Source organism: Hemiscyllium ocellatum, chromosome 29 (genome assembly GCF_020745735.1).
Source record: "Hemiscyllium ocellatum isolate sHemOce1 chromosome 29, sHemOce1.pat.X.cur, whole genome shotgun sequence".
Classification (NCBI taxonomy): Eukaryota; Metazoa; Chordata; class Chondrichthyes; order Orectolobiformes; family Hemiscylliidae; genus Hemiscyllium; species Hemiscyllium ocellatum.
This window is the reverse complement of record NC_083429.1, coordinates 35,801,343-35,826,979: the sequence shown is the minus strand read 5'-3', so window position 1 is coordinate 35,826,979 and position 25,637 is coordinate 35,801,343. Positions and strand designations below refer to the sequence as shown.

At 41.3% G+C, this 25,637-nt stretch overlaps 1 protein-coding gene and 1 pseudogene across 1 annotated transcript; one reads left to right on the top strand and one right to left on the bottom strand.

Moving 5' to 3' along the window:
• Positions 1 to 10,721: 10,721 nt before the first annotated feature.
• On the bottom strand, positions 10,722 to 17,537 carry zgc:64002 (uncharacterized protein LOC393330 homolog). Its single transcript, XM_060846818.1, has 3 exons — positions 17,329 to 17,537; positions 13,784 to 13,988; positions 10,722 to 11,230 (listed from the first exon to the last, which is right to left on the bottom strand). The coding sequence occupies exons 1-3, from the start codon at positions 17,480 to 17,482 to the stop codon at positions 10,786 to 10,788; spliced, it is 804 nt and encodes a 267-aa protein (XP_060702801.1). The 5' UTR covers positions 17,483 to 17,537; the 3' UTR covers positions 10,722 to 10,785.
• A 1,531-nt stretch (positions 17,538 to 19,068) lies between these two features.
• Positions 19,069 to 24,415, top strand: LOC132829702 (nicotinamide N-methyltransferase-like; annotated as a pseudogene).
• Positions 24,416 to 25,637: the final 1,222 nt, after the last annotated feature.

Here is a 25,637-nt window from a genome sequence, read left to right as displayed (position 1 = left end):
TATACAAGAGAGACGGTTTGCACCTTAATAGGTGAGGGACCAGCATTCTGGCAGGCAGGTTTGCTACTGCAACACAGCTACGTTTAAACTAAGTAGCGGAGGGGAGGGGACAAACTGGAAGTTTAAGAAGGAAATTGAAGGGAAAGTTAGGACAAGGGAAGTCAAGAAAGACACCTGTGTCAATGAGGCAGAAAACTCAAAAAGGGATCATGCTGTAAGGTTGAGTGAAATAGAAGTTGATGGGAACGGTGAGGGCAGTAACAAATTAAAAATACTATACACGAATGCATGAAGCATTAGAAAGAAGATGGATGAGCTTGAGGCTCTTTTGGAAATTGGCAGATACGATATTGTGGGGATAACTGAAACGTGGCTTCAAGTGGACAGGGCCTAGGAAATGATTATTCAAGGCTACACGTGCTATCGCAAGGACAGACTAATGGGCAGGGGGGTGGGGATGTTTGTAAGGGATGATGTTCAGTCCCTTGAGCGGGGGGGAGCTAGAATCAGGGGATGTAGAGTTAGTGTGGAGAGAGCAGAGAAACTCTAAGAGTAAAAAGACCCTCTTGGGAGTTATCTACAGGCCCCCAAACAGTAGTCTGGATATCGGATGTAAGTTGAACCAGGAGTGAAATTGGCCTGTCGCAAAGATGTTTCTACAGTTGTTATGGGGGATTTCAATATGCAGGTAGACTGGGAGAATTAGGGTAGTATTGGACCTCAAGAAAGAGACTTTGTGGACTGCCTCCGAGATGGATTCTTAGAACAGCTGGTGCTGGAGCTGACCAGGGAGAAGGCAATTCTAGACCTGGTATTGTGCAACGAAACAGAATTGATTAGGGACCTCGAAGTGAAGGAGCCATTGGGAAGTAGTGACCATAATACAATAAGCTTCAATCTGCAATTTGAGAGGGAGAGGGTACAATCGGAAGTGACAATATTTCTGTTTAATACAGGGAACTATGGAGCTATGAGGGAGGAGCTGGCCAATGTTCAGTGATGTAATACCTTAGCAGGGATGACAGTGGAGGAACAATGGCGGATATTTCTGTGTATAATTCAGAAGATGCATGATCAGTTCATTCCAAAAAGGAAGAAAGATCCTAGGAGGAGGCATGGGTGGTTGACGAGGTAAGTTAAGAAAAATATAAAGTTAAAAGAGAAAAAGTATAATATAACAAAGGTAAGTGGGAAAACGGAGGACTGGGAAGCTTTTAAAGAACAACAGAGGATTACTAAGAAGGAAATACGCAGAGAAAAAATGAGGTACGAAGGTAAACTGGCCAAAAATATAAAAGAGGATAGTAAAAGCTTTTTTGGGGATGTGAAAGGCAAAAAAATGGTTAAGACTAAAATTGGGCCCTTGAAGACAGAAACAGGGCAATATATTATGGGGATCAAAGAAATGGCAGAAGAATTGAATTGTTACTTCAGATCTATGTTCACTGGGGAAGACACAAGCAATCTCCCTGAGGTAACAGTGGCTGAAGGACCTGCACTTAAGGGAATTTATATTTGCCAGGAATTGGTGTTGGAGAGACTGTTAGGTCTGAAGGTTGATAAGTCCCTGGGGCCTGATGGTCTACATCCCAGGGTACTGAAGGAGGTGGCTCGAGACATCGTGGATGCGTTGGTGATTATTTTATTGAGTTTGATAGATTTGGGATCAGTTCCTGCGAATTGGAGGGTGGCTAATGTTGTACCACTTTTTAAGAAAGGTGGGAGAGAGAAAGCAGGAAATTATAGACCAGTTAGTCTGACCTCAGTGGTGTGAAAGATGCTGGAGTCTATTATAAAGGATGAAATTACGACACATCTGGATAGTAGGAACAGGATAGGTCAGTGTCAGTATGGATTTATGAAGGGGAAATCATGCTTGACTAATCTTCTGGAATTTTTAAGGATGTAACTCTGAAGATGGACGAGGGAGATCCAGTAGATGTAGTGTACCTGGACTTTCAGAAAGCTTTTGATAAAGTCCCACATAGGAGATTAGTGAGCAACATTACAGCGCATGGTATTGGGAGCAAAGTACTAACTTGGATTGAAAGTTGGTTGGCTGATAGGAAACAAAGAGTAGTGATAAATGATTCCATTTCCGAATGGCAGGCAGTGACCAGTGGGGTACCGCAGGGATCAATGCTGGGACCGTAGCTTTTTACAGTATATGTTAATGATATAGAAGATGGTAGTAGTAATAACATTAGCAAATTTGCTGATGATACTAAGCTGGGTGGCAGGGTGAAATGTAACTACCTCAATGGAATCAATTTAGGTAAAAGGGCAGTACAAAGAGATCTGGGCGTTCTTGCATACCAGTCAATGAAGGTAAACATGCAGATACAGCAGGTAGCGAAGAAGGCTAATAGTATGCTGGCCTTTATAACAAGAGGGATTGAGGAGAGAAGCAAAGAGGTTCTTCTGCAGCTGTACAGGGCCCTGGTGAGACCACACCTGGAGCACTGTGTGCAATTCTGGTCTTCAAATTTGAGGAAAGTCATTCTGGCTATTGAGGGAGTGCAGCATAGGTTCACAAGGTCAATTCCTAGAATGGCGGGACTACCTTACGCTGAAAGACTGGAGCGACTGGGCTTGTATACTCTTGAGTTTAGAAGACTGAGAGGGGATCTGATTGAGACATATAAGATTATTAAAGGATTGGACACTCTGGAGGCAGAAAACATGTTTCCGCTGATGGGTGAGTGCCGAACCAGAGGACACAGCTTAAAAATATGGGGTAGACCATTTAGGACAGAGATGAGGAGAAACTTCTTAATCAAGAGAGTTGTGGCTGTGTGGAATTCTCTGCCCCAGAGGGCAGTGGAGGCCCAGTATCTGGATTCATTTAAGAAAGAGTTGGATAGAACTCTCAAAGATATTAGAATCAAGGGTTATGGAGATAAGACAGGAACAGGAAACTGATTAAGGATGATCAGCCATGATTATATTGAATGGTGGTGCAGGCTTGAAGGGTAGATGGCCTACTCCTGCACCTATTGTCTATTGTCAGATTGGAAGTGGCCACAGAGGCTCCTGGGTGCTGAGGCAGATTGCTTCTAAGGTCCGACTAAGTTTTCTGAGACTTTATTCCAGTTTGTTTACCATTTGGCTGAAGAGAAAGTGAGGACTGCAGATGCTGGAGACCAGAGTTGAAAAATGTGGTGCTGGAAAAGCACAGCAGGCCAGGCAGCATCCGAGGAGCAGGAGAATCGACATTTTGGGCATAAGCTAACCATTTAGCCTTCTAGCCATCACCTCTCAAACCCCTTCACTATCCACTCCCCCATCCCAGCTTGCCATACTCATACATGCCAATGCATGTCAACCTGTGCTCTCACTCACCCATAATAGCTCATCATACACTCCATGTCAACTTATGCCAACAGTTGCCAGCTCACCTATCCCCATGGCACTTATGTCCTCTCCCCATTTTAGTTCTAAACTGATGTCAATTCATGTCCCACAAACCACCATTCTCTACTCTTGCATTGTCTGTGTTAACTCATCCATTTTACACAGCATGGGCTTCAACTTGCCTCACTAAGTATGGATTTCCTGCATATAGATATCATGTTAGAGTCATGGAGTAATAGAGCTGTACAGCATGGAAACAGATTCATTGGTCCAACTTGTCCATGCTGACATATCCTAAATTAATGTGCTCCTATTTGCTAGCATTTGGCCCATATCCCTTTAAACCCTTCTATTCATATACCCACCTAGATGCCTTTTAAATGTTGTAATTGTACCAGCCTCCACCACTTCCTTTGGCAGCTCATTCCATACACACATCACCTTCTATGTGAAAAGTTTGCCCCTTAGGTCCCATTTCAATCTTTCCCGTCTCACCTTAAACCCTATAATTCTGGACTCCCTCATCCCAGGGAAAACACCTCAGCTATGCACTCTATCCATGCCCTTCATGATTTTATAAACCTATATTATGCACCCCTCAGCCTCTGATACTCCTGAAAAAACACTCCAGCCTATTCAGCCTTTCCTACAGCTCAAACTCGCCAAGCCTGGCAACATCCTTATAAATCTTTTCTGAACCTGTTCAAGTTTCACAACATCCTTCCTATAGCAGGGAGACCAGAACTGAATGCAGTATTCCAAAAGGGAGGACCATATTTTTTAAAAAAAGACTTCATCTTCCTCATTCTATCCTCACAGCACTCCAACTTATACAATTTGTAATAGAACTTTCTAAAGGCTGCATTGATCTCTTTACAATCACAAGCCAGGGTAGGTAGCAGCACTCTCTAATAGACATAATGGATTGGGGAGTCCTTTTCATTCTGGCAAGGTATGCTCGATGCCTGCCAGGCTTATCACTGTATTCAAATAATCTCTGCTTTGCAAATAATATCTCCCTCTTTGCTGCTTGAGTAAGTGTGGTATTATACAAAGTTGCCCTTAGGGCTGTGATCTGCTGTAATTTAGTAATGGAGGGCCTGTCAACATACGCAGTTTCAGCTGCCTTCAGGCAAGCCTCAAGCAGGTGCTGTTGTTCTCCCTTTTGTCTTTTCCAGGTCGCAGAATATGAAATAATCAAACCTCGCGCGTATGCCTTAGCAGTCTCCCACATCACCCATGGGTTACTGGCCATGCCTGAGTTAATATCCCAAAAAGTTTTAAGTTCCTGTGAGAAATATTTTCTGAACTTACTATCCTTCAATAGGAAAGGGCCCATACGCCAATGTCAGGAACCCATCTTCTCATCACTAGTCTTAACCTCCATTCATGGGCATGGTCGGAAATAGTTATATTACCTATTTTACAAAACAATATTGAGTTCAGAAAGGTCGAAGGGACAAAAAACATATTGATTCTGGTAAGGCATTTGTGTGGATTAAAATAAAAAGTAAAATCTCTACCCTCAGGGTGAAGACACCTCCACACATCTACCTGCCCCAACTCCCTATTCAGATCAGCCAACTGCCTCGATCGCTTCTGCAGCATGACCAAGATCGACTCCCACCTGGACCAGGTCTCTTCAATCTTCTCTTGGAACTTAACGAACTCTTGAGGTCAGGCTCGCCTCTGCAGGTAAGTCCTCTGGGGCGGCTGCAGACATCTCTGTTGCTACGGAGGTGGGGAGGGGGGTGGTCCCTGCTTGTTGCGAACTTTGTGAAACTTTGTCTTTGGTCATTTTAAGATGCATCAAACTGCTAAAGTTTGATGCAGAATGACCAAAGCTGCTGGGCAAAAGCTATTTTAAACAATTTAGCAAGCGAGGTGAGGGTGGATACCCCACTTTGCCTGGGTCTTGGGCAGAGCTCAACAGACTCAGACCTACTGGGTCATCTCCATCTTGGATCTCCAGGACAGTCTCTTTTTAATTACATTAAAGTCAACCTTTCCCAAACTTCAAATTGTGATAGCTGCTGGTGTTTCCACTTTTCAAAGACAATGTTAAAGTTGATCATATTTGTAATTTTTATTCAATACCTATTCATGCACCTGTATGCTGTAAACTAAAGTTCTGTGATTACTCATTACTGTATGGTATCCATGAGGATGGCCTCAAAGGGGACCTTTAGATTCTTGTCACACTACAGGTATCCCCACTACACCGTATACATACACACATGCCGCACGCGCACGCAGACCCTCTCTCATACACACTTTCTCTCTCTCACACACACACATACACTCTCTCACAGGCTAATACACTGTCACACTCATGCACAAACACACATACACACACAAAAACACACTCTCTCACATGTGCACACTCAAATAGACACACTCTCTCTCTCTCTATCCTATCCTACCCACCCCACCCCCCTTCATTCCACATGCACATACACACTCGTATAAGTCTATGGGGTCAATTTGTATTTGCAGAATTGTATTTGCAGATACATTCTATTTTGCTCAAAAAGCACATAATCTGCAGGCAGTCAAAGCAGACAGCCAATCCAAATAACATTTTATAAATTCCTACTTTTGAAATGGAACTAGTCTGACTTAAGATTGGGATATAGACAGACTCTAACCTCACAGTTTTAATACATTGTCTGAGCTGAGATGTCATTTTTTTTATAAAACCTTAAGTCATTTTGAGAATGTGACTTAAAAGAAGTTCGGTGATTTACATGTTAATGAACAAACAACTGCAACCCATTCTAAAAGATGAAAGACTTAACAGCAATCTAGGTTTGTTCAATATATTGTTTGAATTGCATGACACTGTGATCTTTTACAATAAATTCTGTGTCTATGATCCTGCATCACTAGGTACCTGATGAAGGAGCAGCTCTCTGAAAGCTAGTACTTCGAAATAAACCTGTTGGACGAAAACCGGGTGCTGTGTGATTTTTAACTTTCACTACTGTATCTAATAGGCCATTCCATTTTTTAATTCTAACAGTAATAGTCATGGTTTCTCCTAGACATCCTGTCCATTGTTAAAACTAAGCACTTCCACATCCGTAACATTGGACAACATTGAATTTGCCTTAGCTTAAGTGCTGCTGAAGCCTTCCAATACAGGTTCTTTCTGACTAAGACAAACAAAACTACTGATATTAATGCCAATTTGTTATTGATAAGGCCAGAGTAAGCGTCCCCAGTTTATTGCCATTTAGGATCGGTTTCACCTAACTGTTTATGCTCCCAGGTGAAGAGAGATGCATTGGCTCCCCTCCTTAATCCAATCCCTCTCTCTGTTGGCTGTAACAAGGTTAATTTGAAAAGTACCTCTTGCCTCATGAATTCCTCTTCCCAATCCAGATAGATTTTTAAATGGAGCCAAATTAACCAGGCTTTCTTGAATTAAAGAAAAAGGGTGTATTTATTAGCTGCTAAACATGAGAAAAATTAATAAAATGTGACACACATGCCATGCAAATTGAGTAGTTAACAGATGAAAAGAAATGCAAAGTGTAAATTCTTGCTCCTACTTTGCATGCTCAAACGTTTTGTTTATACTAATGGGAAGTAAGCGATCTATCCATGAAGAATTAAAACAAAGACAAAAGTAGGACAATTAAATTTTATAATGACAGTAATGAATGTTCACAGCAATGTTCCCTCTAGTCTGTGTGACTACATGTTGCACACATTGCGTTCTGCACGCAGTAATTGGTGTGATGTCACCATTTGCCGCATCAGCATTCAGTTCCAGAAGTTGCTACCTTGCTGGTCCACACTGAAGAACAAAAAATGAGGAGGAACACTGGTTCGGAGACTGACAATTTAATTAATTGAACACACAAAAACCATTTGATTCAGCTTATAAATTATTTCAGTCCTCTTGGATTTGCAATATTCTTTTATCCCTCTGATTGGATATCTCATGTTTGAACTTTTCCAGGTCTACATTCCGGACCTGCTTCAAATTGGATGTGGTCCCTGTCTTCACTGTGCTGTCTATGCCATAGAGCACGTGGAGGAAATTGTGTGTCTGATGTTGTTTCTAAAGAGATTGAGCTGTGGTTACAAAATGACCCAGGAGCTTTCGACTGGAGCCCAAATGCAAAACGGGTGTGTGAACTGGAAGGCAACAGGAAATGATTAAGTAGCCCTGATTTGTTTTTAAAAAACTTGCCTCATTAAGTACTAACCCACTCGCATAGCTTCCTTCACATCCCTGTCCCATCTGCATCATTCCCAGAATAACTTGTCACTCAGCTTATATTGAAACATCAGCAGCCTGTCACTGCATCCCTTTAATCCAAAGCCACCTTGTCCACAAAGTTCACTGTGGACCCACAGCCCTTCATTGTGCAGGAGGGAAACATCACATGCAGGCAAATAATTGGAAAATTCTAAATATATGCTTTCATTTGCACAGAGAAACCGTGAATCCAAACAATAGAAGTCGACATTCACCCCCACAATTAAAAGAGAGATTTCGACATTATGAGAATGAATTATTTTACAATCCACAATTGTCTGCTGCATCCAGTTCTCATCCATTGGATGCAAGTGTAATGAGATGCTGTCTGGCTTGTAGTCCCCTTTCACAGACAACGACAGCTTCCTCCTCCTCAGAAGACTGCTCCCATTCCATCAGTTCCTCAGCGTTGAATGCATTGTCTTGTTACCTGGTCCAATGATGCAGAGCACAACACACCAGGATGGTGCTTTGCACTCCGTTCAGACTAAGTTTGAAACCACATCTTCAGCAGAATATCCAAGTTCAGTGGGCAATACAGAAGGCAAATGGAATGTTGGCCTTTATTTCAAAGGGAATGGAACATAAAAATAGGAAGGCCTTGCTGAATCTATTCAGGGCAGTAGTCAGACCTCAACTGGAATACTGTGAACATTTCTGTGCCCGTTAACTGAAGAAAGATATACTGGCATTGAAGATAGTCGCTGGTTGATACCAGAAAAGGATGGGCAATCATATGAGGAGAAGTTGAGGACATTAGGTCTGTACTCATTGGACTATAGAAGAATGAGAGGCAACCTTACTGAAACATACACGAGTTTTAGGGGACTTGACAGGGTAAATGCAGAGTGGTTGTTTCCCCTTTATACACTTCTTAGAATTCACTCAATCTATCCTGTCTATACTTGACATATGCTTCCTTCTTTTTCTTAACCATACCCTCAATTTCTCTAGTCATCCATCATTCCCTATACCCACCAGCCTTTCCTTTCACCCTAAGAGGAATATATTTCTTTGGACTCTTGTTATCTTACTTATGAAAGCTTCCCATTTTCCAGTTATCCCTTTACCTGCGAACATCTGCACCCAACCAGCTTTTGAAAGTTCTTGCCTAATACCATCAAAATTAGCCTTCTTCCAATTTAGAACTTCAACAGTTCGATCTGGTCTATCCTTTTCCATCACTATTTTAAAACTAATAGAATTATGGTCGCTGGCCCCAAAATGCTCCCTTACTGACACCTGTCATCTGCCCAGCCTTATTTCCCAAGAGTAAGTCAAGTTTTGTACATTCTCTAGTAGATACATCTACATACTAATTCAGAAATGTTTCTTGTACACTCTTAACAAATTCCTCTCCATCTAAACGCTTAACACTATGGTCACAGCATTTCCCAAATTCCCAAAATATTTGCTCTCTATCGAGCTCTATCCAACTGAAAATGGACATTACCCACAATGATCCATATGATTGAGTTGGGCCGTTGGATTCTCCTTCCTCTCTGATATAGGGCTGGCTCTTTTCCATGAAGGTTAGGGCAGGTCTTCGCCTGGGCCTTCTTGGTTTTGCCGTATAGTCATGTACCATGTGTCTTGCGGAGAGCCCTCACTGGAGGCGGGGGGGGGGGGGGGGCGCGGTTTCCAGGTGTGCGCTTTTAATCGACCCTTGTCCTGGTAAATGTGGTCATGATTTGGGTTCAAAGCATCCAGTGGGTGTCATACCAATACAATTTTCTGTTGCCACACTGAGAGGTGGAGACTGAATGTCCTCAGGTACTGGCTAGAGGTCAAGGTAGTCTGATCAATACCTCTCCCATACACAACCATTGGGCTGGTTGTAACTTGTTCCTCCTGTAACAGTGGCCTCTTTGACCTTGTTTTCCATAGTTTTCTGTAGCCAATAGCTGCTGTTTAATTTAGTTTCGCCAATTTTCCATTGGGTCTAAGTTCTCCTCCTGTGAGACAATTTAGAATGTCCAATTTTGGACATGGTCATGGAAAACATCATAAGAAAATCAACACTAATTTTTGCCTCCTTATTACTTTATCCCTGTTTGACCCTATTTGATGCTGTTTCTCTGTGTTTGTACATTCTGTTCCAACTGTTGTTCTCCCTTTATCATTTCAATATACCCAGCCTATAATTTAGTATATTGACTACATTGTCCTAAGTATCTTACAGCTCATATTGATGGGAAGTACGCTAGCAAAACTTTTCAGATTTGGCATTCTTGCATTTATCCTGATATTTACAAGACAAAATGTTTTGGCAAAATTTCTCTCTTTCCGGCAACAGTTGTCAATGAAACATAGAATTCCTACTATGTGGAAGCAGGCCATTCAACCCATTGAGTCCAGAACAACTCTCAAAGATCATCCCATCCAGGCACACCTATGCCTGTAACCCTGCATTTTATGTGGATTGGAGTATATTCATTATAAAGGAGAGGATGGACAAACTTGGATTGTTTTTGCGAGTGATGGAGGCTGAGGGATGAACTGATAGATATACATAAAATGTGCATTAACTTATTAGAGACATAGGATCAGAATGGATATTTGGTGTTTTTTCCCCCCAAAGGGTGGAAATGCCAAATAGTAAGGGCGCAAACTTAAGGTGACAGCAGAAACGTTGAAAATAAATGTATAAGATAGTTTACACAAAAAATGATAAGCACCTTGACTGAAAGGGCATATGGTAGAAACAAGTACATTAACAAAGTTCAACAGGCTTTCATCAAAAGGTGTCAATGTTGCATGTAATCAATGGAACATGGAATGGCACTATAATCATACACACACATCTTCTGAATACAGCTGCTTGCTGCATGAAAAGGGAGCATAATTTACCTTCCTTTGACAATCCTGTGCTACAAGGGCAGTCTGAATGGAAGCACTGGTCTGCATTTTTGACAGAGCCTTGAACACAATCTCCAATCCGAAATTTGGAGCATCTTTCTTTTATTGAAAGGGTTGGAATGGCGACCTGCATAAAATCATCAATCCTCAGAAAATTGGGCACGGAGTGTTTCTTAAGAGTGAGTAAAGCAGCTGAGATAAATAATCTCATGAATAAATAAGTATTTTGTGTTGCTTTATAAAATGCTTTAATTGCTGCACTTTAAGTCAGAGTTCAACAGAATAAATCTATAGCAGTTGCATTACTGATTCAGTACAAAACACTCTTTCTTGCGAGCAACCAAGAAGATTCCAGCCTCACAGTCTGATATAGTATTTATAGTTTTAGGAATAATACAAATTTCAAATTGTTCTATTTCATAACCTGCCTCCTTCAAAGTTTTTTCCAAAAAGGCCTGATCAAATTTCAGGCATGAGAACTTGTGTTTGTCCACTGTATAAAAGGTCTCATTCAAAACAGTGATCATAATGAGCATCCCACCAGGTTTTAACAGAGAGGTTACATTTCTAACAGCGGTGCAGTAAGCTGCTTTATCTTTACAGGCAGCTTCCAGACACAAAGAAGTCATCAGACAGTCAACAGGTTCTAATTCCACTGGACGCAGAGGGTTATTTTGATGAACGTCACACTTCAAAACTTGCTTGATGGAATCTCTCAGCTTCTTCTCTTTCTCTTGCCATTGTTCTCTGAAAGATACAAACTCAGTGTCTGAAAACGAGATTCCACAAAAGATTATATTCAATGTGTCCTGTATTAAAAGGGGGCAATTAGTATTGTGCATTTCAAACTTTGCCAGTCAAGGAGAAGATCCACACCAAAAATGTCGTGATGATTGAGCTGCAGGCTGATCTCCACAAACAGTACTTCGAACAGCTGATGTACATTTAAACAAATAACATTCTTATCCTATCATGTCTTTAAGTGCTTCAATAATGAGTTGCATTTGTACAGCATTGATCAACAAACTGAAACATTACAAGGAGATTCAAATTTGACACAAATCACATCACAGGACATTCGTGCATATGGCCAAGAGCTACATTTAAGAACCAAGTTGAAAGGAGCATCTTAAAACAAGAAACAGACACCCAATGATGAAGAGGAATCCCGAGCTACAGCATTTGCTAGCTGAAGACAATGCAACTAATGACAGAGCAACGAAAATGGGGATTCTGAAGAGGCCAAAATTGCAGGATTGTTAGGGTGAGAGAAAAAAAGGAAAGAAAAAAAAATGCTGAAATTGGACAAGATCATGGAGTCAGTCACGGCATTCAGTTGTTGTTCACTATGGATCTGTCTTAATTCCTATTCATTATTGTTCCAAAACCATTGAATCCTGGCTTCTATCATGCTCACTTAAACAAGTGCAGCAACCAATTTAATATATAACCAGCACAGCAGACTCTTTAACAGCACAACCTTCTATTTAGAATTGAACGCATGTACCAGTCTAGAATAAGTGCCTCAAATCCCACAGTGGACTTGAACCCACATCCATTGGACTCGTTGGCCACAATCTGACAAACTCACGAAAACAAAGCCACAAAAATGTGTCAAAGTTGAAGTTCACTCACAGCTCTGCAAAACGTAGAAATCTAAGATGGGGATGGAAGGGGTTTGAGGACAGATGGTACAGAGAGAACAGGAGCACATCAGGCACTGAATTTATGCATCCCAGCATTGAGCAGATCAACAGGTGACTGTCCACTTGAATGCTTCACACATGGATCACTGCCTTATTTGTGAACAATATCTGAGAAGTTACAGAGTAGCCTAAGAAGAAAAGGTCCTTACAAAACAAGTCTGACATTTTCATTCAGAGAATGCTCTTGTATTTGATATCAACTTTCCATCAAATTCTTTAAAAGTGTTCTGAACTTTAGATAGGAGCCATTAACAACAAACAATAGACAGTAGGTGCAGGAGTAGACCATTCAGTCCTTCGAGCCTGCACCGCCATTCAATATGATCATGGCTGATGATTCCTAATCAGTATCCGCTCCCTGCCTTATCTCCATATCCCTTGATTCCACTATCTTTGAGAGCTCTATCCAACTCTTTCTTAAATGAATCCAGAGACTGGGCCTCCACTGTCCTCTGGGGCAGAGCATTCCACACAGCCACCACTCTCTGGGTGAAGAAGTTTCTCCTCATCTCTGTCCTAAATGGTCTGCCCCGTATTTTTAAGCTGTGTCCTCTGGTTCAGCACTCACCCATCAGCGGAAACATGATTCCTGCTGCCAGAGTGTCCAATTCTTTCATAATCTTATACGTCTCAAACAAGGAAGCTGAGCAACTATGGGAGACGGCACCTTTTTAAGTCTACACTTGCTTTGCTTTAAATACACTGGATCAATTGCTGGTTATTTGAAGGAACTCTCTAATGTAAGCTACAAATCAAAACCAAAGGCAGCAAAAAACTCTCACTGAAGCAGATCCATTCTTGATTTTTTATTGGTTGGTCTTTGCCCCTTATTATAATGTAAACAGCAAATTTCTTGGATTACGTATGTAATTTGATGAAGCTGTTTGGATACATGCCTCTGGAGGACATTCCCCTGTCTGTAACAATGGTGCTGAGGTGGAGATGGTCGAGAGCTTCAAGTTCCTATGAGTGAATACCGAGGAACCTCGATTATCCAACATTCGATTATCTGACTATCGGATTATCCAGCAAGATCGCAAGGTCCTGATGCTCTGATAAACTATGTTACCTGGCATTCGATTAACCGAACAAAATACGCCGCCTGCCCTTGTTCCTCGGATAATTGAGGTTCCTCTGCATCCAACAATCTGTCCTGGTCCATCTATGTCAATGTTACAGGCAAGACAACACATCAACACTTCCACTTCTTCAGAAGGTTAACGAATTTCCTAATGTCCACAATGACTCTTACCGACTTTTATGGATGCACCACAGAAAGACTCATGAACAGACCTCTCATATATTCGACTTAATTCTTCTCTGCACATTCTGTCCTATTACTTTGATGTATTTATATAAGGTATGATTCATCTGGATAGAAGAAAAACCAATACTTTTCATTGTATCTCAGTACGTAACAATAATAAATCAGATCAAATCACACCAGAGGTGGTCAGGTAATTCAATACACGAATCAAACCCATAATTTTCTTGCTCTGTAAGTCTCAGTAACACACTGAAAAATGTATATGGATCAATAAGCAAACTTTTCTATTGAAAAGAGCACAGCACCTCAGGGTTAGTTCTTAATTACCTGTTGCCTTCCAGTTCACACACAAATTTTGCAATTGGGCTCCAGTCAAAAGCTTTTGGATCATTTCGTAACCACTGCTCAATCTCTTGACGATTGTTGGAAGCATAATCAGACAAAACCATTTCCTCCGCATACTCCGTGGCACAGAGAGCGCAGTGAAGACAGGGACCGCATCCAATTTCAAGAAGTGTGTGTAATCTTGGACCTGGAATCGTTCAAAAGCCGGTCATTAACTGGGAAAGAAAGTTGTAAAGTGTAATACAAGCAGTATTGATGGAACACCTGTGGGATATTTCTGAGAATCAACATTTGCCTGCCTGAGTTGGTACGCGAGAATCAGGGTCACTTTCCATTCGTTCTCACCACTCCCATTGTTTCTTGATGACAATGATATTGCTTCACAGTCAGACTACTGCACAGTGGCGAGTGAACTTTCTCAACTATTTTTCAACATCAGGAAATCCAGTTCACCTGAATTTTTCCAACTTCAGCATTCGGTTGGAGCTGGAAATGGTGAAGGATGTAGAGAGCAGTTGATAGTGGGAAACTGCTCCCATTCATGAAAGAGATGGAGAATGAAAAGGAACAACACTTCACACAATAAATGGCTAAGGTCTGCAATGTGTTGTATTTTCAGGTACCAGCTCTGACAGCACGTTGTTATCTTCTGGTTAGCAATCACTGGGGGCTTGTGGTTATGGCTGCTTGCTATGACTAAACCTTATTTCTAATCATGAAAAATGAACAATAAATTCACATTAGTGGGGACAGTTCCTACAGGGCACTGTATTGAAAATAAAATTATTATATTAGAATCAAAATATCATGTTGTTGGGGTGATAATGCACATTAGCCCTTATGCTCCCCACTGGCCATATAGGCCAGAAGAGTACCAGCGTGTTCTCTCTCCAAGGCCACCTGCACATGGACAGAACCACAAATGAGAGGCAGGCAGCCATTTTTATTTCTCCCCTCTATGCCCCACTGCCTGGATCTGTTCATGGTCACCTTGTCAAACCCAGGAGCAAAGTTCCTAAGAAGATTTTAGTTCAGGACAGTGTGGCTGAAATGCAAGCAGACATTTAAACACCCCATTAGAAGTCAAACAAAGAGAGCTGGAACCAATAACACAATTAATGTAAACATAGACCTGAGAGTGGTGACCCTCAGATTAAACTCACCACCAGCTGTCTCTCTCTATCTCTCTGTAAGAAGAGCACAGGATTATGAAGACTTTACCCTTTTATGTTCTGCCATGCTTTCCCTTTCCCCAATTCACCCTCATTCGGAACACGCTGATACTCCCCTGAATGTTCCTCTTATCCCTCTCTCAGATCAAATTAACACTCCTCTCCCAGATTCACCCAGAATGGTCACAGCATTAAAGGAGGCAGCCACATTTGGCCTGTTGTTTCATGTGTTCTGGAACACTGATGTCTCAAGTGTATTGAATGATGGCACAGTTTCTCTCACTCAGGGCAAAGATATATTGTAATGGAGCCCAGAAGAAGGAACATGCATTCGGCTTCAGTTATGGAGAAAATGCACCCTTTGTGTGTCCTTACCTGCTGTGGCAGTTGGAGGACCTCAAACTATAAAATTGCACATGCTTGCTGTTGGCTATTTTAGGGCATTTGTAAACCCTGCTTTCTTGTCAACTCATCATGTTTTTGCTTTTGGCATTCTCTCTTGCAGTTAACGTTGGAATATTTCTCATCACACAATGAAATGTGCTTTTCCTCTCTTCCTAGCAAAGACTATGAGAGTTCACTTCTCTTGCCTGATCCGCCATTCAGAACAGCTGCACTACTGCTGAGTCACAGGGCTGAATGGCCTTATCCAGTTCCTATTTCTGACCCATCACTCCTACATCAACATCCATTTCCCCATCCCCCAGTTAAATCCAGTACCTTCTGACATAGCTTCACAGCGTGGTATCCCATCACCACCTCACCCTTTATCCTTTTATTTATACATGAACAATCCTTGACTATAATACTGCCTCTTACGGAGTCAGGCACCAGAGAGTCAGTATCTGTGACTCTCAACCCTATTATGTCAGGCAGGGCTCCTTGATTGGACCAGATTAGGGTGCTGCTATTCTATAGAGGTCCAAATCATTACACTCATGACATCTTACCCCTTTAACATTATCAGTTCCCTTTCACTTGCACCGCACCCCTTTAATTCCTGTTTTCTCCCCCTTCAATGGTAATTTAGGCCAACCCTGTTACTTTCTTGTTTGTTCAGTGACTCAAATTAGAGCCATTGGGAGGATTGCACCGGAGAAGATCCGATAGGCTGAATGGCCTATTTTCTACTCCTAGATCTTATATTCAAGTCCTATAAGACCATCAAAGCAAGGATGTACTTCTGAGGCTCTATAAAGCTCTGGTCAGACCATATTTGGAGTACGGTGTACAGTTCTGGGCCCCAAATCTTAGCAAGGATGGACTGGTCCTGGAGCAGGTTCAGAGGAGGTTCACAAGAATGGTCCCAGGAATGAAAAACTTAACATATGAGGTGCATGGAAGGGCTGTGGGTCGATGGATGAGGAGGGATTAATTGAAACTTCCAGAATACTGAAAGGCCTGGACAGAGTGCAAGTTGGGAAGATGTTTCCATTGGTAGGAGGGATTAGGACCAGAGCACACAGCTTTAGAGTAAAGGGGAGACCTTTTAAGACAGAGATAAGGAAAAACTTCTTCAGTCAAGGAGTAATGAATCTATGGAATTCATTGCCACAGAAGGCTGTGGAGGCCACGTCATTGAGTATATTAAAGACAGACATACGTTCTTGATTGTCAAGGGTATCAAGGGTTACAGGGAGAAGGCGGGAGAGTGAGTTGGCAGAGCATGCTCAATGGGCCGAATAGCCTATTTTCTGCTCCTATATCTTATGTTCTTATACAAATACTGGAGAGGCATCAACTCAATCATCCACTGATCTGGCTAAAAGCTTGTATTTTTGATTCAGTCGGTGTTTGCAGTCTCCAACAGCTTCTGAAAATACTTCATTATGCAGCTGATACAAAAGTTAAAAAAAAACACACCACCAGGTTATAGTCCAACAGGTTTATTTGAAAGCACTAGCTTTCGGAGCGCTGCTCCTTCAAACACCTGGTGCTCCAAAAGCTAGTGCTTCCAAAACCAAAACTGTTGGACTATAACGTGGTACTGTGCGATTGTTTAAACTTTGTCCACCCCAGTTCAATACCAGCACCTCCAAATCCTCATACAAAAAGTATTTTTTGCGAGGGTTGTTCTGGCACAGTCGTAATATCCCTCTCTCTGAGCAAGAAAGATCGGGTTTTGGCCCAACATTTGGGGTTCCTATACCTCCAACCTCTGAGCCTAGAGAATGGGTTCGACTCCCATCCGTCCCGGTTCTGTGTCCGAACACGCTGATTAAAATAACTAGGAAAAAATTGTACTGACAATAAACTAAGTCATTGCTCTGTAAAGTTACTCATAAATTCGGGTGTTGCTCTTCAGACCAACATTGAGCAAAGCAATCCAGTTCACAAAACCAAGACTTTACTCACCCCTGGAAAAGGCTTGTACCAAATTCTTCAAAACGAAAAGCAAAAAATTATGTTCCATCTGATTCCCAAGTGGAGAAGCATAATACGTTTCCAAATAAACCCGAGGGCTAAACATTTTCTCATAACAATCCCCATCAGTAAAACACGGCTCCATTTTACCTCTGATCAGGGAAGTGGACTGAGTCTAAAGTTTGTTGTAGAGAGAGGAGGAAATAAAGTTTGTTGGCAGTTCCCAACCCCTTTAGATTTAAAGGGGTAGTCCATGTATGAAAAACTGCTTGAGAAAACGTACTTTGTTTGAACAGGGAGGGAAGTTTCTGAAAAGCTGCTTGACACGGTCACTCTCCAAAAGATATAGGAGCAGAAAATAGGCTATTCGGCCCATTGAATATGCTCTGCTGTTCAATCGTGGCAGATAACTTTTCTTTTCCCTTGTTGTTAGTTGTTTATGTTCAATTTGGGGAAGAACACCTGCCAAATTCTCAAAAGAGGACAAGACAGTCCTGTGGTAAGCTCTAATATTAACTGCATAAAATTACAAATTAGAAGACCTTCCGGGAGGCAAAGTGGCTGGACATGCATAGAGTTAATTTGTCAAAAACAGGGATAACAATAGAAAAACTGCAGCATTATTTTTAAAATACATGGACCGGAAGACGGTCATAGATAATGAGCCATTGTTTACCAGCAGGGAATTATGAGTATTTCCTAACATTGAATGGTATTCAACATATAAGGACAACTCCATATCATCCATCATCCAATTGTCTAGCAGAAAGAAGTGGAGAGCGTAGTGCTGGAAAAGTACAGAAGGTCAGGCAGAATCCAAGGAGCAGAAGAATCAATGTTTCGGGCATAAACCTTTCATCAGGAATCTTGGTAGGTACTGGTTATCCTGTTCATGGCCAAACTGTGTTGGTCTGAATGTGGTTCAGAGTCCATGTAGGACCAGTCGGCCCCATAGGCAGACACTGAAGAAGGAGATGTGGCTGTGGTAGTGAGTGTGCTTCAGAACGTGGCTGAAGAGCTTCAGGGCAGAGGCGATGACCTGGGGGGTGCAGTGAGAGAGAGACTCACTGAGATCCTTGTAGAGAGAAGAGAGAACTTCTTCAAGGTCGGCATCTTTGGAAGAGACTTTGCAGTAAGTTTGAAATCAACTAGGAGAAAGTGAGGACTGTAGATGCTGGAGATGAGAGTGGAGAGTGTGGTGCTGGAAAAGCACAGCAGATCAGGCAGCATCCAAGGAGCAGGAGAATTGGCATTTCAGGCATAAGCCCTTCATCTGCAGCCCTCACTTTCTCCTGGTCTAGCAGAAAGAAGGCAGGCTTAAAGAAACAGCCTAGAGCTTCATGAGATACCAAACTATCCCGATTCCTCATGCACCTACAAGGATAGCTCAACCAGAATTGCTAACAGGGAGAAGACTCCACACGAGATTAAATCAGATCTTGCCAGATCTGGGGGTGGGGAGGGTGCCAAGAATGCTAATGTTGGACACAAGACTCTGCTAAGCGAGAGAGACAGTTTACCTCAGGGGATGAAGTTTGGCATACGGAACACAGAAATGGCCCAGCATGGGTATAAGGCATGTTCAATGTGAGGTCAGCTCTTGTGATGTATGTTTGAGTAGGTGCAACTGTCCTGAACAGGTGGACCATATGAAAGCTGCAAACTCACAAACGGTGTCGAAGCAAAACATGCCCAACTCCTTGACAGCCTTACCAATTGTTTCCAGAACCAATGGGTTCTCCCTTTTTATCAAGTGTTAAAGATACCCCAGAATCTGAGATGGACTCAGCAGATTTCACTACCTCACCACCTTTGCTGCCTGAAGAAAAGAATGAATATCTTTCAAGTCACTCTGGGCACAAGAGATTAGCTACTGAGCGTTACATGCCACCTGTAGCAGAGGGAGAGTTAGAGATACCAGACCCAGTGGTAAAGTACCCTATGTGCAGGTGTCCTTGGAGAGAGAACACGTTTGTACTCTTCTGGCCTATGTGGCCAGTGGGGAGCATAAGGGCTAAGGTGCATTATCACCCCAGCAACATGATACTTTGATACAAACATAATTGTTTCATTCTCAATGCAGTGCCCCGTGGGAATTGTCATCACTAATATTATTTTATTGTTCATTTTTCAAGAGTAGAAAGAAGGTTGAGTCATAACAAGTAGCCATAACCACAAGCCCCCAGTGATTGCTAACCAGAAGATACAACGTGCTGTCAGAGCTGGTACCTGAAAATACAACAAGTTGCAGACCTTTTCCACTTATTATGTGAAATGTTCCTTGTGTTACTCTTGCTTCTTTTACCAATTTTCATTCTCCATCTCTTTCATGAATGGGAGCAGTTTCCCACTATCAACTGCTCTCTACATCCTTCACCGTTTCCAGCTCCAACTGAATGCTGAAGTTGGAAAATTCAGGTGAACTGGATTTCCTGATGTTGCAAAATAGTTGAGAAAGTTCACTCGCCACTGTGCAGTAGTCTGACTGTGAAGCAATATCACTGTCATCAAGAAACAATGGGAGTGGTGAGAAGAAATGGAAAGTGACCCTGATTCTCACATACCAACTCAAGCCGGCAAATGTTGATTCTCAGAAATATCCCACAGGTGTTCCCTCAATACTGCTTGTATTACACTTTACGACTTTCTTTCCCAGTTAATGACCGGCTTTTGAATGATTCCAGGTCCAAGATTACACACACTTCTTGAAATCGGATGTGGTCCCTGTCTTCACTGCGCTCTCTGTGCCACGGAGTATGTGGAGGAAATGGTTTTGTCTGATTATGCTTCCAACAATCGTCAAGAGATTAAGCAGTGGTTACAAAATGATCCAAAAGCTTTTGACTAGAGCCCAATTGCAAAATTTGTGTGTGAACTGGAAGGCAACAGGTAATTAAGAACTAACCCTGAGGTGCTCTGCTCTTTTCAATAGAAAAGTTTGCTTATTGATCCATATACATTTTTCAGTGTATTACTGAAACTTACAGAGCAAGAAAATTATGGGTTTGAATTTTAAATTGTACTGAATTACTTGACCTCCTCTGGTGTGATTTGATTTGACTTATTAGTGTTACATACCAAGACACAGTGAAAACTATTGTTTTGTGTGCTTTCCAGACAAATCATATCTACATGAATACATCAAGGTAAAAGATCATAATGCAGAATATAACATTACAGCTGCAGAGAAGGTACGCAGAAAGGTCAATCGACTATGTGTGAGATTCGTTCAGAAGTCCAATAAAGCAGGGAAGAAACTGTTCTTGAATTTGTTGGTATGTGCTTTCAAACAATTGTATCTTCTGCCCGATGGAAGAGGTTGGAAGAGAGTATGACCAGGATGCGCAGAGTCATTGATGATGTTGGCTTCAATGGCCATATTCACTAACTGTTACGTGACTTTGTCAAATTTAATTTGATCTTTTTCCACTGAATTGCCTTGTAATGCATCCGTTTGTTAAAAGTGCTGTCCAGATGCAACTAGCTATTGAAGCACATAAAGACACGATAGGGTGAGGAAATGTTATTTCTTTAAATGAACATGAGCTGACAGAAATACTGTTCTCCATCTATTTTGGGCAGATCAACCTGCAGAGTTCTTTCCATCACTTAGTCATCACTAAGTTTTTGCTGTGGAGTATCCCCTCAACTGGAAACTTCTCAGAGTAAACATTAACAATTGGCTTGAAATGCAGGTCATTCCCTTTTAATACGGCACACATTTTTTTGTAGAATCTAGTTTTCAGACATTGAGTTTGTATCTTTGAGGAGAAAATGGCAAGACAAAGAGAAGAAGCTGAGAGATTCCATCAAGCAAGTTTTGAAGTGTGACGTTCATCAAAATAATCCTCTGCATCCAGTGGAATTAGAACCTGTTGACTGATGACTTCTTTGTGTCTGGAAGCTGCCTGAAAAGATAAAGCAGCTTACTGCACAGCTGTTAGAAATGTAACCTCTCTGTTAAAAACTGGTGGGTTGCTTATTATGATCACTGTTTTGAACAAGACCGTATGTACAGTGGATAAACACAAGTTTTTTTTTAGATTACTTACAGTGTGGAAACAGGCCCTTCGGCCCAACAAGTCCACACTGACCCGCCGAAGCGAAACCCACCCATACCCCTACCCTTACATTTGCCCCTTACCTAACACTACGGGCAATTTAGCATGGCCAATTCACCTGTCCCGCACATCTTTGGACTGTGGGAGGAAACCGGAGCACCCGGAGGAAACCCACGCAGACACGGGGAGAACGTGCAAACTCCACACACAGTCAGTCACCTCAGGCGGGAATTGAACCCGGGTCTCTGGCGCTGTGAGGCAGCAGTGCTAACCACTGTGCCACCGTGCCGCCCACAACTGTGCCACCGTGCCGCCCACCCACTGTGCCACCGTGCCGCCCAAGTTCTCATGCCTGAAATTTGATCAGGCCTTTTTGGAAAGAAAACTTTGAAGGAGGCAGGTTATGAAGTATCACAACTTGAAATATTTGTTCCTAAAACTATAAACACTATGTCAGACTGTGAGGCTGCAGTCTCCTTGGATGCTCGCATGAAAGACTATATTGAATCAATAATGCAACTGTTATAGATTTATTCTGTTGAACTCTGACTAAAATTACAACAATTAAAGCATATTATAAAGCAAATCAAAATATTTGTTTATTATTAAGATTATTTATCTTAGCTGCTTTACTCATTCTTAAGAAACAATGTGTCCAATTTTCTGAGGGTTGGTGATCTTGTGTAGGTTGCCACACCACCTCTTTCAATAAAAGAAACAGGCTCTACATTTCTGATTGGAGGTTGTGTTCAAGGCTCTTTCGGAAATGTAGACCAGTATTTCCATTCAGACTGCTATTTTGTAGTACAGAACCATCAAAGGAAGGTAAACCATGCTTCATTTTCACAGCACAAGCTGTCATATTCAGAAAATATAAACATGTGATTACAGTGCCATTCTGCATTACAGTAATTACATGCAACATTGATATCTTGGCTTACCATCTCACCTCTGACCATTCTGCCAGAGGTGGTCAGAGTGATCCATTTGCCAGTTGCATCTTACTGACTGGGTGCTGTTTGGTACCTGATAAAGCTGCAATTGTTTTCCTGACATCATAATGCCAAGTAATGTTTTACAATACCACTGCTATCGTTTCTTCAGTGTCCCTCTAGTGAGGTTTTCTGTTTATACCCTCCATTATACATCTTTCAGGCCTTGGTATTCATTTTCATTGCCCCCTGCTGGTAGGATGGGGGGCTTCTCTCTACAATCTACAGCTATTTGTCTGAAAGAATTATGCTAAATTCCATTTGTTTGTTAGTCGCACTTATAATTTCACTATGCCAATTTTTTTTTGGCAATTACTTAAAGAGCCTTTAATTATGATGGAATCAGTCTCTTCCCTCTACACTTTACTAAATAAAAAGTTTTCTCTTTCCTCCTAAGAGTTCCATGAGGCACTTCATTTTCTTATCTGATTGCCGTGAGTGTGAAGGTCATGATTCTGTTTGTGGAATCTGCTGCCTCAACTAATAATTCTCTTAAGCCAGACGCAGCTCCAACAATCCCCCATTTAGGCCCTCGGACCCAGCACCAAGTTAGCCAACATCTTACAGCATTAACCCAGACAATAATGCCTGTTTTTCTAACCTTTGTCACTTACATTTCCACTTTATTTCAATAGCCCATTGTCATGCCAAACTAACCTTAATAGTATGTGTTGGAGATATCAATTTTGAAGCACATGCATGTCATTCAATAATCACAAGCTGATTATGTATCTAATAAAGTTAAGATTGGCTCATGCTTAACTGGCAACAGATTATGCATTTACTTTCTTGTAGCAGGTCTGAAACAGGTCCCACTGTTGGAAAATTCCCTTGTGTTGACCAGCAGTATTCTGCCCATCACTTGGCTTGCAAAGATGCTCAAATGGCAGTCAAGTGTCTGCTAATGTTGCTCTGCCAAGGCACTAGATTTTTATTGCATGGCCCCCACTGCACATGCTCCCTCACAGCACACTCAATATGGAATCATACTTGCCAGCTCTCATTCTCCTCCTCCTCAAATCAGTGACTCATGGTTCCCACTCTCAGATTCACCAGTAAAGCACCAGGTCTTGGGTTGAATGAAAGCATCAAGTTGTGTTACTCCTGCAATCATAGACAGTTCCTCTTGTACAGTGAGTGCTGACAGATTCACTAGTGAGCAGCACCTTTCAAAATCTTTCTGCTTCACTTCCCTGTATTTTGTTGTGGAGGTACTGGTGTTGGACTAGGGTGGACAAAGTCAAAAATCACGTGACACTGGGTTATAGTCCAACAGATTTATTTAAGACCTCAAGCCTTCGAAGTTCCTACTCCTTCCTCAGGCAGGTAGTGAGAGGGAATACATCGGACACAGAATTTATAAGTAAAAAATCAAATGGTCATACAACCTATGTGAATATATTGAACAAACCTGGATGGCTATTAAGTCTTTAATCAGTTGGAATGGAGGTACAGGTTTTGACTGATTAATATATAAATCCCAGAATTTCTTTCAAGTCATTGCCCCAAAATATCTTCAGGTTTTATCAGGATAAAGATGACACCCCAGGTCAGACAATGCATTGTAGGTGTGAGGCCATGTTTCAAGTCTGTTTGTATCTCATCCTGGAGCCAGACTGGTTTTATTTCCAAAGTAGGAATTTTAAAAATGTCACATTGATTGTCTGTCTACAGATCATGCGCTTTTTGAACAAAATAGAATGTATCCGCAAATATAAATCTGAATTTTATAAATATCTTGTGTACTTCACAACAATGGATATGATGTGTTTATTGGCTTATTCCTGGTTATCCCGATCAGTTCCAAACCTGAGGCTCCATTTCTAGGTACTGTATTTGTTAAAGATTGCACTTTTGTTAAGGTGTTATCTATTTGTCCCTGAATGTTGCTTCTTTTTAATCTCCTTAGCCTGTCAGTGACTGCCCTATCTGTACCTTTCATTTTGAATATTTTTATTTTAATATGCAGCTTCCATGCTGCAGACCAATCATGGTGATCCCATGAACAAAGCAGAAAAACTTTGACATGTTTGGTATCTTTTGTTCATAAAGTGTTGTATCTTATGTATGATATCTTGACAGCCTTCACTGTTTTGCATTTATATCCAATTGTCAAAACAATTGACCATTCTTTTAATATTTCCTGCTATTTCAATTTCTATTTAACTTCTCCTAATTGGTTTTTAATCCAGCCTTGCCTTGCTTCTATGTTCATCTCAGTATAACCACACTTTTTGTTCTTATAGAGTCATGAAGATGTATAGCATGGAAACATACCCTTCGGTCCAACCCGTCCATGCCAACCAGATATCCCAACCCAGCACCCAGCCTACATCCCTCCAAACCCTTCCTATTCATATACCTATCTAAATGCCTCTTAAATGTTGCAAAACACCAGCCTGTGCATCAAGTAAATTTCTCCTCCTTTGATGGCGAAGAAGAGGAACAGCATGAAGACCATGATTCTGACATAATTTAGTGAATAACCAAACAAATGTTTAATTTAAATACACGTTTATAAATTGAAATAAAAAGTAAGTTCTTCTACTTTGGACACCACTGTACAGACATTGATTGCATTTGAATAACAAATTTTTTCCATGAATATAAAGAGGAGATTTGATAGAGGTATTTAAAAGCATGAGGGATCTACGTAAGTTAGAAAGAAACAGTTCATCTTGGCAGAAGAATTGAGAACTAGAGGACATAAATTGTACAGTGACTGGCAATGGAAGCAATAATGACATTAGGAAGTAAATAATTTACACAGGGAATGATTAGCATCTGTAATACATTGTCTAAGAATGTTCTGGAAGCAGATTCAATTAAGGCCTTCCAAAGAGAATAGGGTCACTGTCTGAAAAGAAAAAGATTGCAGGATTATAGGGTGTAATTGGTTAATTTGCACTTTCAGTGAGCCAAGACACACAGGATACAGCAATCTGAAAGGCCCCATTCTGTGCTGTAACCATTCTATTGATCTATAACTCGAGGATAAGTGAGACATTAATACTTTACTTGTCAGCCTTCAATGTCACTCCAGTATTTACTGCGAAATGTCATGGTCAGTGAAATATTTACATTGTTGATAAGGATTCTCGTGGGCCATTTCTTAATGTTTATTATTTCATTTAAAAAAAAACATTGAGCCTTAATCGCTTCTTTTTCGACTGTGATCACTCCATATCTTTGTTATTGGGGTAAAGCAATACTATGCAATAAATATTGTGCCTTACCCTGCAAATCC